Consider the following 12,652-nt stretch of genomic DNA (forward strand, 5'->3'; position numbering starts at 1 on the left):
GAATGCTAAGTGTTGCTGTCATACAACCGAATTACCCATGCGAGGACGGAAAGAGCGGGTCGTGCTTTCCGAATTGGGACTAGGGTGCACCCGGAAAAGGCTCACGCGGGTCACGCTTCACAAGCATGGCATGGGGGCCATGCGGCTCTTCGCGGGCAGACAGCATGCACGCTCGCTCACTCAGCACCACACCGCACTGCAGTGCCTATACCATCGCCATCACCCGACACCGCCACTACACTTATGTCATCCATCCACCGCCCGCCGGTCCTGCTCGACTGACAACCTGACCTTGCTGCGACGTCTCTGCGCACGTCGACGGCCCTTCGCTTGGGAGGGGAAACAGTCCTGCACCTATCCGAGCTCCCCACCAGCGACGCCCGGCACACCAAGAACCCCCGAGGCACTCATGCTCTCCTCGTGCCACCCCAGCAGAGCGAACATTCCCTTTTGGCAGGCGTGAGAGCCCACGCTGAGACGCCTGCGGTGCGAGGGCACCGTCCCGCAATACCCGCATCCCACACGCCATCGAACGCCAGCCAGAGCGTGAGCTGTTGGGCGCGCGCGTCGGGGGGAAGATGAATGGGTACCAGTACAATGGCGGCTACAACGGCGAGAGCATGGACGCCGGCAACGATGCGGCGGCGGAGAATAATATGATGATGATGGGCCAGGAGGGCATGAATTTCGGCGGCGGCCAATCGCTGGACGACATTGTCAACCAGAATGCCAAAGCCATGCGACGGCAGAGCCTGCCGCATCAGTACGGCGGCTCGCAGCAGCCCGTGGACCCCAATCTCCGCCGCATCTCTATGATGGAGTACGGCAGTGCCTCGCCCGCCAGCTCTATGGGCAATTTCCAATACGACACGGCTGCGCAGCTCGACATGTCTTCCATCATGCCCGGCAACGCGACGAATGCGGCAGATCAGCGGCAACATAATCCAGAGCAGCGCCGGGAGACTGCAAACAACCTGAACGTAAACACGGCATTCGCCAATTCGCAGGCCTACAACAATCTGATGTCTGCTGCGTCGTATCAATCTCCCGCACATCCTCAGAGCGCTTACGACGTTTCCATGGATAGTCCTTATCTCGATACGCGTCTCGGGATGGGGATGGATTACGCAGTCGATCAAAATCTGGCTGCTGCTGCTTCAGACGCCGGCATGCCGCAAATGAGTCCTTTTGGCCAGGCGCAGTTCAACCAGCCGATGGCCAACTCTCCCATGCGGCCCGGCACAGGATCTCAGGGCACACCGCACTCCTCCAATGGCCCTACTCCACTTTCAGCTGGCGGCAGCCGCATGAACACCCAGTACAGTGGTCACGGATCCACAAGCACCGATACAGCGCGGCAATCTTCCCGACACAGCTTGCAGGCTTCCGATAACACATCAAACATGATGAACCAAGCAGCCTCGTCATCAAGCCACAGCTACGACGAGCACAGCGGCTTCCCGGCTCAGCCACAACACCCGGAGCCGGGCTCACAACAAGACCGAGGCATGCATAATCGCGGACCGTTGGTCGATGGTGTCGACGGGCCACATTCGATTGATCCAGCGAATTACAATCCAAACAATCAAGGATTTAACTGGGAGGTCCGCAAGGGCGGGTGGCCCTCCACCCTCACCGGACGCCCGCACATGCAAACTTCGTACAAGAATGCCTACTCGTCCACTGGATTCGACATGCTTGGCGTTTTGGTAAAGTCGTCTCTGCCCCACCCATTTGAGCCCCCAGCTAAACCTCACCACGTAGATGAGAGTCGCGACTCGGCCGAACCCCGAGATCAACATTGGCTCCGTCGACCTTTCCTGCGCCTTCGTGGTGTGTGACGCCGAAAAAGACGACTTCCCCATTGTATATTGCTCCGAGAACTTCGAGCGGCTCACCGGATACACCAAACACATGATTCTCGGACGGAATTGTCGCTTTCTGCAATCCCCCGACGGCAATGTGGCGCCCGGTATCCGGCGAAAGTACGTCGATGACGATTCCGTGCTGTATCTCAAGAACATGATCAGCCTGCGGCGAGAGGCGCAAATCTCGTTGATCAACTATCGCCGCGGCGGACAGCCGTTTATGAACTTGTTGACGATGATTCCGATCTCATGGGAAACCGACCAGGTCAAGTTTTTCGTGGGCTTCCAGGTGGATTTGGTGGAGCAGCCGAATGCTGTTACCAATAAGAATCCAGGTATGTCGTGTCGGTGAAATGATGTCGAGGGCGCTCTGCTAATTGCGATACTAGATGGCTCATATTCCATCAATTATCAGCGCGGCATGGCAATGCCTCGTTACGTCGTCACCGCGCCGGACGCGTCTCAGAAATCGGAGGTGGGGCACACCTTGGGGCAAACCATCCCGCGCGAGGATGTCTCTGCAATTCTGTCGAGCATCGGCAACGGCGAGTCCGAATACGCCAAGCGCATGTGGGACAAGGTGCTGTTGGAGAACACCGACGATGTGGTGCATGTCCTCTCCCTCAAGGGCCTGTTTCAATGGGTCTCTCCCTCCGCCGCACGGGTCCTGGAGTATGAGCCCAGCGAGCTCATCGGGACGGCCCTCAGCTCAGTCTGTCATCCGAGTGACATTGTTCCGGTGACGCGAGAGCTTAAGGATACCTCGACCGGCGCATCGGTCAATGTCGTCTTCCGGATACGGAGAAAGAACAACGGGTACATGTGGTTCGAAGGGCACGGATCGCTTCACACCGAGCAAGGAAAGGGTCGGAAATCGATCATCCTCGTCGGTCGCGAGCGACCGGTGTACACGCTCAGCAAGTCGGGCATTGACGAAGCTGGTGGGATCGGCGAGAACGAGCTGTGGACGAAGATGTCGACTGCCGGCATGTTCCTTTACGTCTCTTCGAATGTGCGGCAGCTGCTCGATCGCCAACCGGAGGAATTGATTGGCATCAGCATGCAGTCCCTCATGCGCGCCGATTCGAAGCAGGAATTCGGACGCATCTTGGAGCACGCACGTACGGGCAAGAAGGCGTCTGTCAAGCACGAGATGATCAACCGCAGAGGCCAGGTCATGTCGGCATACACCACCCTGTACCCGGGCGATGCGACAGAAGGGCTCAAGCCGACGTTCATCGTCGCGCAAACCCGCCTCATCAAGTTCTCGCGCGGCATCCCGCCCACTCGACCACCGCTCCAGCCCAAGCAAGATCGGGGCTCGTCCGAATCCACCAAGTCCGGCAACAACGGCAACAGCCAAACCGGCACCGATCAACAATCCGCCGCATCGGGCAACCGCTACCTCACTACCGAGGAGTCCGCCACCACGTACGCGGGGCAAAACGGGCTCGTCATCGGGCGGCAGGACGCCTCGCTCGCCTCGGACGACAACCTCTTCGACGAGCTCAAGACGACCAAGTCCAGCTCGTGGCAGTACGAGATCCGGCAGTTGGAGAAGCGGAATCGCCTGCTGGCCGAAGAGGTACAGACGCTGCTTGCGGCGAAGAAGAAGCGCAAGCGGAGACGCGGTAAAGATCAGCAAAAGGATTGCGCGAATTGTCACACGCGCGTCACGCCGGAATGGCGCCGCGGACCGAGTGGGCAGAGGGATTTGTGTAATAGCTGTGGGCTTCGCTGGGCGAAGCTTGTGAGTTGCCTCTCGTTCCCATACTCCCCGCGAAGGCAAACTAACTCTCGAACCAACCAGAACGGCCGCGTCTCCCCGCGCACCTCCTCCCAGCATTCCGTCTACTCGGGCGGCGGCGCAAGCGACAAAGCGTCCAAGGCCTCCGCCTCGCCCTCCCAGCGCCCCTCGCAGCCTCACATCAAAACCGAATCCGCCAACCAGAACACCGGCGGCGGGCCTTCCTCCATCGTCGCTACGCCCGGCACGGAGCCCAAGGAGTCGCCGGGCCCTTCGTACAAGCCGGCGGAGAACCATTCGGCGCAGATGGAGGGGGCGTCGGGGGTGCCGGACAAGATTGACGAGGGGATTGAGGAGCCGGATTGAGTGGGGGGTCGTTGCGGATGGGGTTGTTAATTCTTTTTGTGTGAGAGGCTTTTCTGTGCGCCTACCTAATTTCTTGTGGATTGTTCTTTCTTTTTTGATACCCTGGAACGGAACCACCTCTTCTGGATTTTAGGAGGGGTTATTTCCTTGGCGGTACATATGCACTCACGAAGACGAACGATGAAGAAGACGGCGGTGCCGGTTGATCACATCCAGCTGCTCACTCTCTCACCTTCGAATCGTTTCGGTCGAATGCACGTTCAATAAGTCTGCGATCAAGTTCGAGAGGCAGATCTCTAGCCAGGCTCGTGGAAAGCGCATATGGCATCTCCATCCTTCACACCAAGCTCCAACCCCCCCACGAGCGAGCATGTCGGGTCGGGGATCAAACTCTCCTGGCGCGTGTGCACGATGCAAGACGAGCGACCGTGGGCAAAAGGCCGCCGCCAATCAGAAAGACAGGGCCAAAAGCGCATCCCATCATCCATGTGTCGCACCGCGATCTGGAGATGTACTACATTCCCCCCCGCAAACGTGGCAGATGTGAGTCTTTACCCGGCATATGCCTACCTAGTTCCACAGTAGAAGTCCTGCTTGTCTCTGACGCTTTTACAGACGCCACAGCACCCGCTCTCGACATCCCACTACACTGGAACAAGAAGATTGTCGAGGTAGCCCACCCGTATCTCCTCCAGTACTGTGAGCCTGTCACTCGCCCTCCGACCCTTCGGTTGATATCTCGACTTACAATGTGAAACGCAGTCCGAGCCGTCGCCTCGACTGCCCTCGCCACTTTCGGTCACCAGCCGGCAGAGCTGGGTAGCCTCCTCGCCCGTATAGCCCTGTCCGCCGACCCGGCGTCGACGAATACGGCAGTGCTCCATGCCTTGCTCGCCTTTGCCTCTCTGCATCTCCACGACGTCAACATGCAGGCGGTGGAACTCAAAACGTCTGCGATCCGGGCGTTGACGATTGCGTCTAGAGGCCCTGTTGGCCGCACAGAAGCAATCCAGCGCATCGCTGCGGGCATGCTGCTGTTGTCTTTCGAGGTCGACGCCCCGTGCCTGTGACACGCTTGCGGCGACACGCGCTGATACGGTGCATCAGGTCCACCAAGCGTCCTGCACCTCTGGCGAATGGACGTGGTATCTTCGTGGCGTCAAAGAGGTCATCCGCGCTGCCGGCTTGCACGAGGTCCGCCCCGATCGTGAGCTCTCCTGTCTGCTGAACTGGGTCTACTACCATGACGTTTTGGCACGCTTCAGTCTACAATACTGGCATAGCGCGCCCTCAGACGAGGTGTCGGACATGTGTGGGGGCGAGACGAGGCCGTTGAGCTTCTCATCGGACTCGCACTGTTGTCGCGCTGAGGTGAGTGATGGGGCGGGCTGAAGCTATCCAGCAGCGAGATGCGCTCTCTAAACAGTGATTGGCATCAGGTTTCGAGCGCGCCAATAACGAGCATGGTCGCAATAGAGCTGCTCTCGGAAGTTTGCGACGCGACGTCGGCCGAGGATGATCAGGACAGCAAGAACTTCTTGCAGATTCTCGATTGGAAGCTACGGACCATACAGCCTGAGCCCGAAGCCAACGACGACCCAGATTCCGCACTGATCACGGAGCTGTATCAACTCGCCACGCTGGTGTACCTTCACCGCGCATCCCAGGACCTCCTCCACCAAGCCGCTCGCGCGCAGCAACAAATAGCAAGGGCTTTCTCCATCCTCGCAGCCTTACGCGCCTGCGATCGACAGTTCCCAGTCTTCATCTTCGGCTGCGAGGCCCAAAGCGATGGCCAGCGCGCAGTCATCCTCGACCTCATCAGCCGAACGGAGAGACGGAGCTCCTCTCGCTCGTTCAACTACGCTCGCCGGCTTTTGCAGGCCATCTGGGCGCAGGATGATCTCGCTGATAGGCCTGCGAGCTATCGGGATAGACTGAGTGGTGCTTTTAGCCGCTGCAAGGTCTTACCCACCTTTGTCTAGACCTTTCGTCCCTCGCGACTCAAATGCAATGCTCGACGGTGTCGGATATCCCCGTTGTTCGTTAACCCGGTGTCTCTCCAACATCGCCCGTCCTCTGCATTGCGCCCACACCCGCTACAAGGTGCTCAAGGCGATGCCACTGGCTTATCCAACGCTGCCGACTGCAGCTCGTTCAGCTTCTCCTGGTTCAGAGCCATCTTCTCCAAGTACATCAGCGTGTCCGGGTGCGACGGGCCAAGAGCCTTGACACATCCTGTCGACGCTCGTGCATAGAGCGGTGCAGCAGCAGCGTACTCCTGCTTCTTATGCAGCAGAAAAGCCAGGTTCGCGACCGTCAGCAGCGTGCTGGGATGCTCGGGGCCAAGCCGCTTCTCCTTGCCCTCGAGCGCCTGCCGCGTCATCTGCTCCGCCGCCTCGTACTTCTTCTGCGTTTGCAGGGTGGCGGCGAGGTTGGCGAGGACTAAGAATGTGTGCGGGTGGTCCCTTCCGTTCACTTTCTGCAGGCTCGCGAGTGCGTGGCGTTGCAGCTCCTCGGCTTCCTCGTATTTCCCTTGCTTGCAGAGGGCTACTGCAAGGCTGTCTGCGCTCAGCAGCGTGTCGGGGTGCTCGCGGCCCAGCGCCTTCTCCCGTCCCGCCACCGCGCGCCGGTAGACCTCCTCCGCCGCTTCGTATTTACCTTGCTCGCACAGCACGCTCGCGAGGTTGTTGACGCTCGTGAGCGTATCGGTATGCTCCTTGCCGAGCACCTTTTCCTGCGCTTCGAGCACGCGCCGATTTATCTGCTCGACTTCCTTGTATCGGCCTTCGTCCTGGAGGATGGTGGCGAGGTTGTTCATGCCCTGCAGCGTCATACTGTGCTCCTTGCCGAGCGCCTTTTCCTTGCCGTCGAGCGCGCGCCGACACATTTGCTCCGCCGCCTTGTACTTCCCCTGCTCCTTGAGGACCATCGCGAGGTTCTCCATGCTAATCAGCGTGCTTAGGTGCTCCTTTCCCAGCACATGCTCTTTCTCTTCGATGGCTTGCCGGTTCATGGCCTCCGCCTCCTCGTACTTGCCCTGCCTCTGGAGCACCAGCGCAATGTTCCCGAGGGACGTCGCGCTATTCCTCCACGCCGTCTTCTCCGTCTTTCTCGCGCGGAGGCCGCGCAGCCAGCCCTTCTCTCCGCCCTCCCGGCGTCGTCGCTCCCATTCTCCCCGCTGGAATGTCAGGAGCTCCAGCTCTGCCGGATACTGCCCGACGCTCCGCAAGAAATTCGCCAGCAATTGGATCCGGTACAGGCTGGTCTCCGACACGCACGTCGAAGTCGGCTGCCACTCGCGCAGTCTGGCCACGCTCGCCGAGACGTGCGGCGAGATGCGAAGCTTCGCGGCGGGATCCAACTGTCGTCCTTCGACCACCCACTGCAAGAAGCTGAGACTTTGCGAGCTGTATTCGCCCTGCTCGGCCTCGTCGAGTCGATCGAAGCCCCACTCATGCACGAGTTTGTGCATCGAGTAGCTGCTTTGCTCCTCCTTCCACTGGATGAGAGAGTAGGTTGTCAGAGCCTCCAGAGCGTCGTCAAGGACTTGCTCGAGCGGCGCATCGCGCGACAGAAAAGAACCCCAGGCCTTGGTAGAAGGCGGGAAGACCGTGTCTACGTATGTGGGAGGCTTGATGACGGAGGCAGCATCAGGCCGGAACAACTCCGGGAAAATGTCGCTCGAGTCCAAGAAGGCGAAGAAGCCGACCAGCCTGCCTGATGTAGGACTCTTGTGCGCCATGGCGGCGAAGGAAGTCTCCCACGTGCTCAGCACGCTCTCCCCGTAGCGGTGGACTTGCTGCTTCGCTTTCCGGCCTAGCAAGGCCTTTCGCCGCTGCCGGTACTCGGGCAGATATTCTCGGATGTTGGATCGCATCCTGGGGGTCGCGGCGACGTAGGAGCCGGCAAGGGTGACGGCCAGTGCGAGAAAGCCTAGCTCCGCGACAATGCGGTCTATCTCCGCCAGAACATCGTCCGCTGGATTACGGAGTTCGCTGCATTCCACGAAGACGTCCCTCGCCTCCGCCGGCGCGAGCTCCTCGACTTTGATGGCTTCCTGCTGCGTCATGTGGGTCGCCGTCTGACTTCGTGTGGTGATGATGACATCGACACCCGGTCCACTGGTAAGATAGCGCTGCAAGTCGACGAAGTACGGGTCACTCTCATCGTCCAGGCTGTCGGCGTTGTCGAACACGAACAGCCATCTCCCGTGGCGACCATGGAACCAAGTCTTGACTGCAGTGACTACTCGATCGATATCACTCGGGGAAGAAGCGGATGCTTGCTCGCCACGGACGCCGTACAGCAGACGGTAGATCTGGACAAAGTCTCGCTCGACCGACTCGCGAAGTCGCGCGTCGACCCAGAAGACGGCGGAGTATGTTGTGGAATGCCTTTGAATATAGTTGAGCGTAAGTTGCGTCTTTCCCGCACCGCCCAGCCCAACCAGCACCAGAATGGCTGTCCCAGATGCATTTTCAAGTCGCTCTTCCACTCGCTTCTGCAATCCCGGCCGAGCGACGTAGCTAGCGACTGGCTGCAAGGAAGTGTATGAATAAGTCCCAGTGTAGTCAGGCTGTGCCTCGGGCGCGCGCTCAGTGTAGTAAATAGTTTCTGCGTTGAACTGCCGGTTATTCGACCCTCCACTCTGACTGTAGATTTTCTGCACTCCATTCCCCGCGTTCACGTTCTGCGACCCCGCAGTTTCGGGCTCGAGACCGCAGCCTTGCGCCGCGGGGCGCTCGGGAGTGTCAGACATGGCAAGGGTCGCGCATTGCCTCTCGATCTTCGATGAAGTACCATGTAGCAGGCAGTGCTGAAGGGCAAAGAGAAGCTGCGGTCAGCACAGCTAGCTTAGGTAGGTAGCAGGTGGAGCTTCCATGCTGCAGCTACACACTTATGCACGCTCGCGCGCCACATGCATGCAACCTGGTGCACCGGCGCTGCGTTAGGGTAACGCAGGTCCTGTGTGTGCCCGCCCGGCCGTGCTTTGCACTGTGCACTACGGGCGCAGAGCCCTAAGTTACTTCCTCCCGGTATCTCCTCCCTAATTCATCCCTCATCATGTCCGGCGCGGAAGCCTTCGCCGTTCTCGGCCTCATCTCGTCTGTGATCGACATCATCGAGACGTCTCGACAGCTGTACGACGCCGCGACGAGTGCGGCAGGCCTACACGAGGCATTTCGAGCAGTGGCCATCGACGTGCCGCTCGTGCTCAATATCCTGCGCGACTGCAAACGCATACAAGAACAAGCATATCGCGAACTGCGGGAGTCGAAAGATGCAACGCGCATCCGCGAGCTGTCAGAATCGGCGCAAGCCGTAGCACCCGTTATGGAAGCATGCAGAGAGGACGCGACGAGACTGCGCGCCATTTTCGACAAAGTCGTGCCGGGGGAGAAGGCGAGTCGGGCGGAGCGGTATCAAAAGGCCGCGCAGGCCGTGATGCCGGGCAAGAAGCGGCGGGTGGAGGAGCTGATGAAGGACATGTTGGAGAAGCTGCAGCTGCTTCATACCAATCAGTTCTTTCGCATGGCGACGGAGAGTCGCGCCCGCGATCTGGATGGCGCGATTCAGCGGCTGGCGACGTTACCGCCTTCGTTGCCTGATGGTGCGGCGGGTCGGGTGGATTATCATGTTGCTGGGTCGATGAATCTCAACGCTGGCGCGGGGGCACAGAGTGTCTACAGCCAGACTGGCGGGTCAAATAACAGACAGTTTCACGCGGAGACGATGAACTTTGGAAATGATTAGATAGAGCGGCTCTAGGGATGCAATTAGCATTGTGTGCTGGAGAGCGACTTGGGTTTGCATGTGAATTGGCGCCTGACATCATCTTACATCAGTCTTGTCTGAAACTCTCCCATCCACCTCGATGCTTTTGATAGACAATCAGGAAAATCGTCGGCAAAAACGGTATTCAAGGAATTGACGAGCGGCATATCAGAGTCATCCATCATGTCTGTAGCGAAAACAACAAAAGTCCGAGTCGCCCTCGACTGGACGCCAAACACGTGCGTCCATGCTATCTCGCAAACTACCCCGTTTACATTTGGCTTACCATCTCGATCAGCATCCACTCCGGCCTCTACCTCGCCCAGGCCAAGAACCTCTACGCCGACGCCGGTCTGCACGTCGAACTGATCGCCCCGGATGAAAGTTACAGCACCACACCCGCCCGCCAACTGGCCGCGGGCAGCGTAGACCTCGCCATCTGCCCCAGCGAGTCGTGCATAGCGTACAACGAAAGCGGGCGAATGCCACTGCAAGCCATCTACGCCCTGCTACAGCGAGACGCGAGCGCCATCGTTTCAACGCGGGAATCTAACCTGGCGAAGTTGGGAGAAGGCGTGTACGGGAGCTACTCTGCGAAGTACGAGGATGGGATTGTGAGAGCCATGGTCTCTGCTGCGGGGGGCAAGGGGCAGGCAATGCGAGTCAAAGGGAGCAATGAGGTGGGGAAATTGTCGCTCTTCGAGGCAGCGCGCAAAGGCGATGTGGATGCTACTTGGGTGTTTATGCCGTGGGAGGGCGTCGAAGCGGAGTTGGACGGGGTGCCGATCTACGCCTTCCGCGCGGAGGAGTACGGCGTGCCGTACGGGTATTCGCCGGTGATTGCGAGGAACGCAGACAAAAGTTTGGACGCGAAAGTGCTGAGGAGGTTTGTGCGGGCGACGAAGTTGGGGTACGAGGCTGCGGGGAGGGATGCGCGGGAGGCGGCGGCAGTGTTGCAGAGCCACTGTCGGCCGCAGCGCTCGGAGCGGTTCCTGGCCGCGAGTCAGGAGCGGATCAATGGGTTTTATGGTGACGGGTCGAAAGCAGGCCTGGGATCTATGGAGCCGGGCAAATGGGAGACGTGGATTGCGTGGTTACGGGAGCAGGGTTTGCTGGCACGGGAAGGGGTGCGGACGGAGCAGCTGTTCACGAATGAGTTCTTCGAGGTGTAAGCATGCTCGGCAGTGTTTGCCAGAGTGTGTCGAGATTGCTCTGCTGCGAGTCAGGGGTGGAGATGCATGGTGATCACGGGTGGAGTAGGCTAAAAGCAAGCGTTTCCTGTAGCCGCCTGGCCGGTGTTTCTTCTGTCGTTCGCAAAGTGTGGGGGCCATGTACCTGAGCCGGTGTCCTGGCACGGTGTGTTGTGTCGTGCGGTGTGATGGGAGTGTGCTTGGTGTGCATCATGGCAGGCGGTATACCCTTCGTCGAGCTCCGCATGGCCATCGGCACATCTAACCCTGTGAATCTTGTAGCATGCATGCTCGCTGACACCTATCCGCGGCACACCCTCGGTGAACTATCCCAATAGGTATTTGGAGCGTTGCTGTAGCTGCAGCAGCGGTGTCGATCGTTGCCATTGACGAGTGCAGTGCCAGTTCCCGCGCCACGGCCGCGGCGTACGGAAGTGTCGGCAGTCGGAGCTAAGCAGCCCCGCCATCCCCCTTTCAGTTTAGCGTGACAGTGACATGACAAGGGGCGGGAGGCTTGTCGGGACGGTTTTTGGAATTCTTCCTTGCAACGTCGCGGCGTGATTGGCGGCGCGGCTGACTGGGAACAACCCAGTCGTCACTGTCACCTTTGGCTTTGCTGCAATCACATCCGTCTGCCGCCTTTTCTGCTTTTCGCAGTATATGTATCACTATCCCTACGGCGCCGCGACTGCTTCCCGACGCGGTTCCCCAGCATCATCAATCACGTGCAACGTCACAGCACCCGATCTTCTTGTGCGACTGCCAGCAATGTTGACCCAGTGAGGGCCTCGAATGCACAAAACACCTCTATCCTACCCCCTCTCCTCTACGCACAGCATGTCCGACAGCAACAAAATCTCCGTCACCGTCTGCGGCGACGGAGGCTGCGGCAAATCCAGCATCACCCTGCGCCTCGTGCGCTCCGAATGGACCCATGAGTACATCCCACCCTGCCACCAAATCCTCCCACACCACCTAACATCGCACTCCAGATACGACCCCACAATCGAAGACTCCTACTCCGTCACGCGCTCCGTCGACGGCCAAACCTACTCCCTCGCCATCACCGACACCGCCGGCCAAGAAGAATACCGCGGCCTGTGGTCCTCGTCGAACCTGCGCTCCGACGCCTTCCTGCTCGTCTACGACATCACGCAGCCCAGCACGCTCGCGCAGCTCGAGTACTTCAACACGCTGCTGGAGGTGGAGCGCGACACGCGCGCCGAAGCCGGCGCCGTGCTGCCCGTCGTGATTGTCGCGGGGAATAAATGTGATTTGGCGAGTTTGCGCCAGGTCGGGGCGAGGGAGGGCCTGGAGTGGGCGCGCTGTAGGCATTATGGGTTCATGGAGACGAGTGCGCGCGAGATGGTGAATATTGAAGAGACGTTTGCTCGTGAGTGGCCTGCCCCCTCTATACCTTTAGAAACCCACAGACTGACATCTCCTGCCAGTCCTCATTCGAAGAGTCGTCGAAGCCCGCCGGCTACAAAGCCAAGGCCACCGAATGCCCCTGCCCTCCTCCACAGCGCGGACACAGCCTCTCGACCCGCTCCCCAACGGCGACGAGAAAGAAGACGACTTCATCCCCGGCGAGCGTGTACAGCGGGGATCGAGATGGGGCTGGTTACGGAGCCTAAGATGCTGGTAGCCGTGCCCTCCTGCTTTTGGTTGTATCTTTGCCTGATCTAAGCGTTTGAGCGTAG

At 59.4% G+C, this 12,652-nt stretch overlaps 6 protein-coding genes across 6 annotated transcripts; 5 read left to right on the forward strand and 1 right to left on the reverse strand.

The window, feature by feature from the left end:
* Nucleotides 1-434: 434 nt before the first annotated feature.
* BDY17DRAFT_177329 (PAS domain-containing protein) lies at nucleotides 435-4,236 on the forward strand. Its single transcript, XM_033729871.1, has 3 exons — nucleotides 435-1,709; nucleotides 1,765-2,203; nucleotides 2,258-4,236. The coding sequence occupies exons 1-3, from the start codon at nucleotides 579-581 to the stop codon at nucleotides 3,979-3,981; spliced, it is 3,294 nt and encodes a 1,097-aa protein (XP_033588671.1). The 5' UTR covers nucleotides 435-578; the 3' UTR covers nucleotides 3,982-4,236.
* BDY17DRAFT_177330 (fungal-specific transcription factor domain-containing protein) lies at nucleotides 4,237-6,029 on the forward strand. Its single transcript, XM_033729873.1, has 5 exons — nucleotides 4,237-4,524; nucleotides 4,597-4,680; nucleotides 4,744-5,030; nucleotides 5,089-5,352; nucleotides 5,421-6,029. The coding sequence occupies exons 1-5, from the start codon at nucleotides 4,491-4,493 to the stop codon at nucleotides 5,964-5,966; spliced, it is 1,215 nt and encodes a 404-aa protein (XP_033588672.1). The 5' UTR covers nucleotides 4,237-4,490; the 3' UTR covers nucleotides 5,967-6,029.
* A 146-nt stretch (nucleotides 6,030-6,175) lies between these two features.
* BDY17DRAFT_233260 (ATP GTP binding protein) lies at nucleotides 6,176-7,069 on the reverse strand (the record flags this gene model as incomplete). The annotated part of the gene is made up of 1 exon (XM_033730252.1): nucleotides 6,176-7,069. A coding segment is annotated over one exon (894 nt), but the record flags the coding sequence as incomplete, so codon positions are not given.
* Nucleotides 7,070-8,897: 1,828 nt separating this feature from the next.
* On the forward strand, nucleotides 8,898-9,853 carry BDY17DRAFT_300299 (uncharacterized protein). Its single transcript, XM_033734036.1, has one exon. It carries the CDS (start codon nucleotides 9,049-9,051, stop codon nucleotides 9,736-9,738), a length of 690 nt encoding a protein of 229 aa, XP_033588674.1. The 5' UTR covers nucleotides 8,898-9,048; the 3' UTR covers nucleotides 9,739-9,853.
* On the forward strand, nucleotides 9,854-11,352 carry BDY17DRAFT_340147 (NMT1/THI5 like-domain-containing protein). Its single transcript, XM_033737978.1, has 2 exons — nucleotides 9,854-9,998; nucleotides 10,058-11,352. The coding sequence occupies exons 1-2, from the start codon at nucleotides 9,943-9,945 to the stop codon at nucleotides 10,929-10,931; spliced, it is 930 nt and encodes a 309-aa protein (XP_033588675.1). The 5' UTR covers nucleotides 9,854-9,942; the 3' UTR covers nucleotides 10,932-11,352.
* Nucleotides 11,353-11,786: 434 nt separating this feature from the next.
* On the forward strand, nucleotides 11,787-12,597 carry BDY17DRAFT_252743 (ras small GTPase; the record flags this gene model as incomplete). Its single annotated transcript, XM_033731286.1, has 3 exons — nucleotides 11,787-11,887; nucleotides 11,942-12,342; nucleotides 12,401-12,597. 3 exons carry the CDS (start codon nucleotides 11,787-11,789, stop codon nucleotides 12,595-12,597), a joined length of 699 nt encoding a protein of 232 aa, XP_033588676.1.
* Between the last annotated feature and the right edge of the window lie 55 nt (nucleotides 12,598-12,652).

The sequence above is a fragment of the Neohortaea acidophila genome (assembly GCF_010093505.1).
Source record: "Neohortaea acidophila strain CBS 113389 unplaced genomic scaffold BDY17scaffold_7, whole genome shotgun sequence".
NCBI classification, from domain to species: Eukaryota; Fungi; Ascomycota; class Dothideomycetes; order Mycosphaerellales; family Teratosphaeriaceae; genus Neohortaea; species Neohortaea acidophila.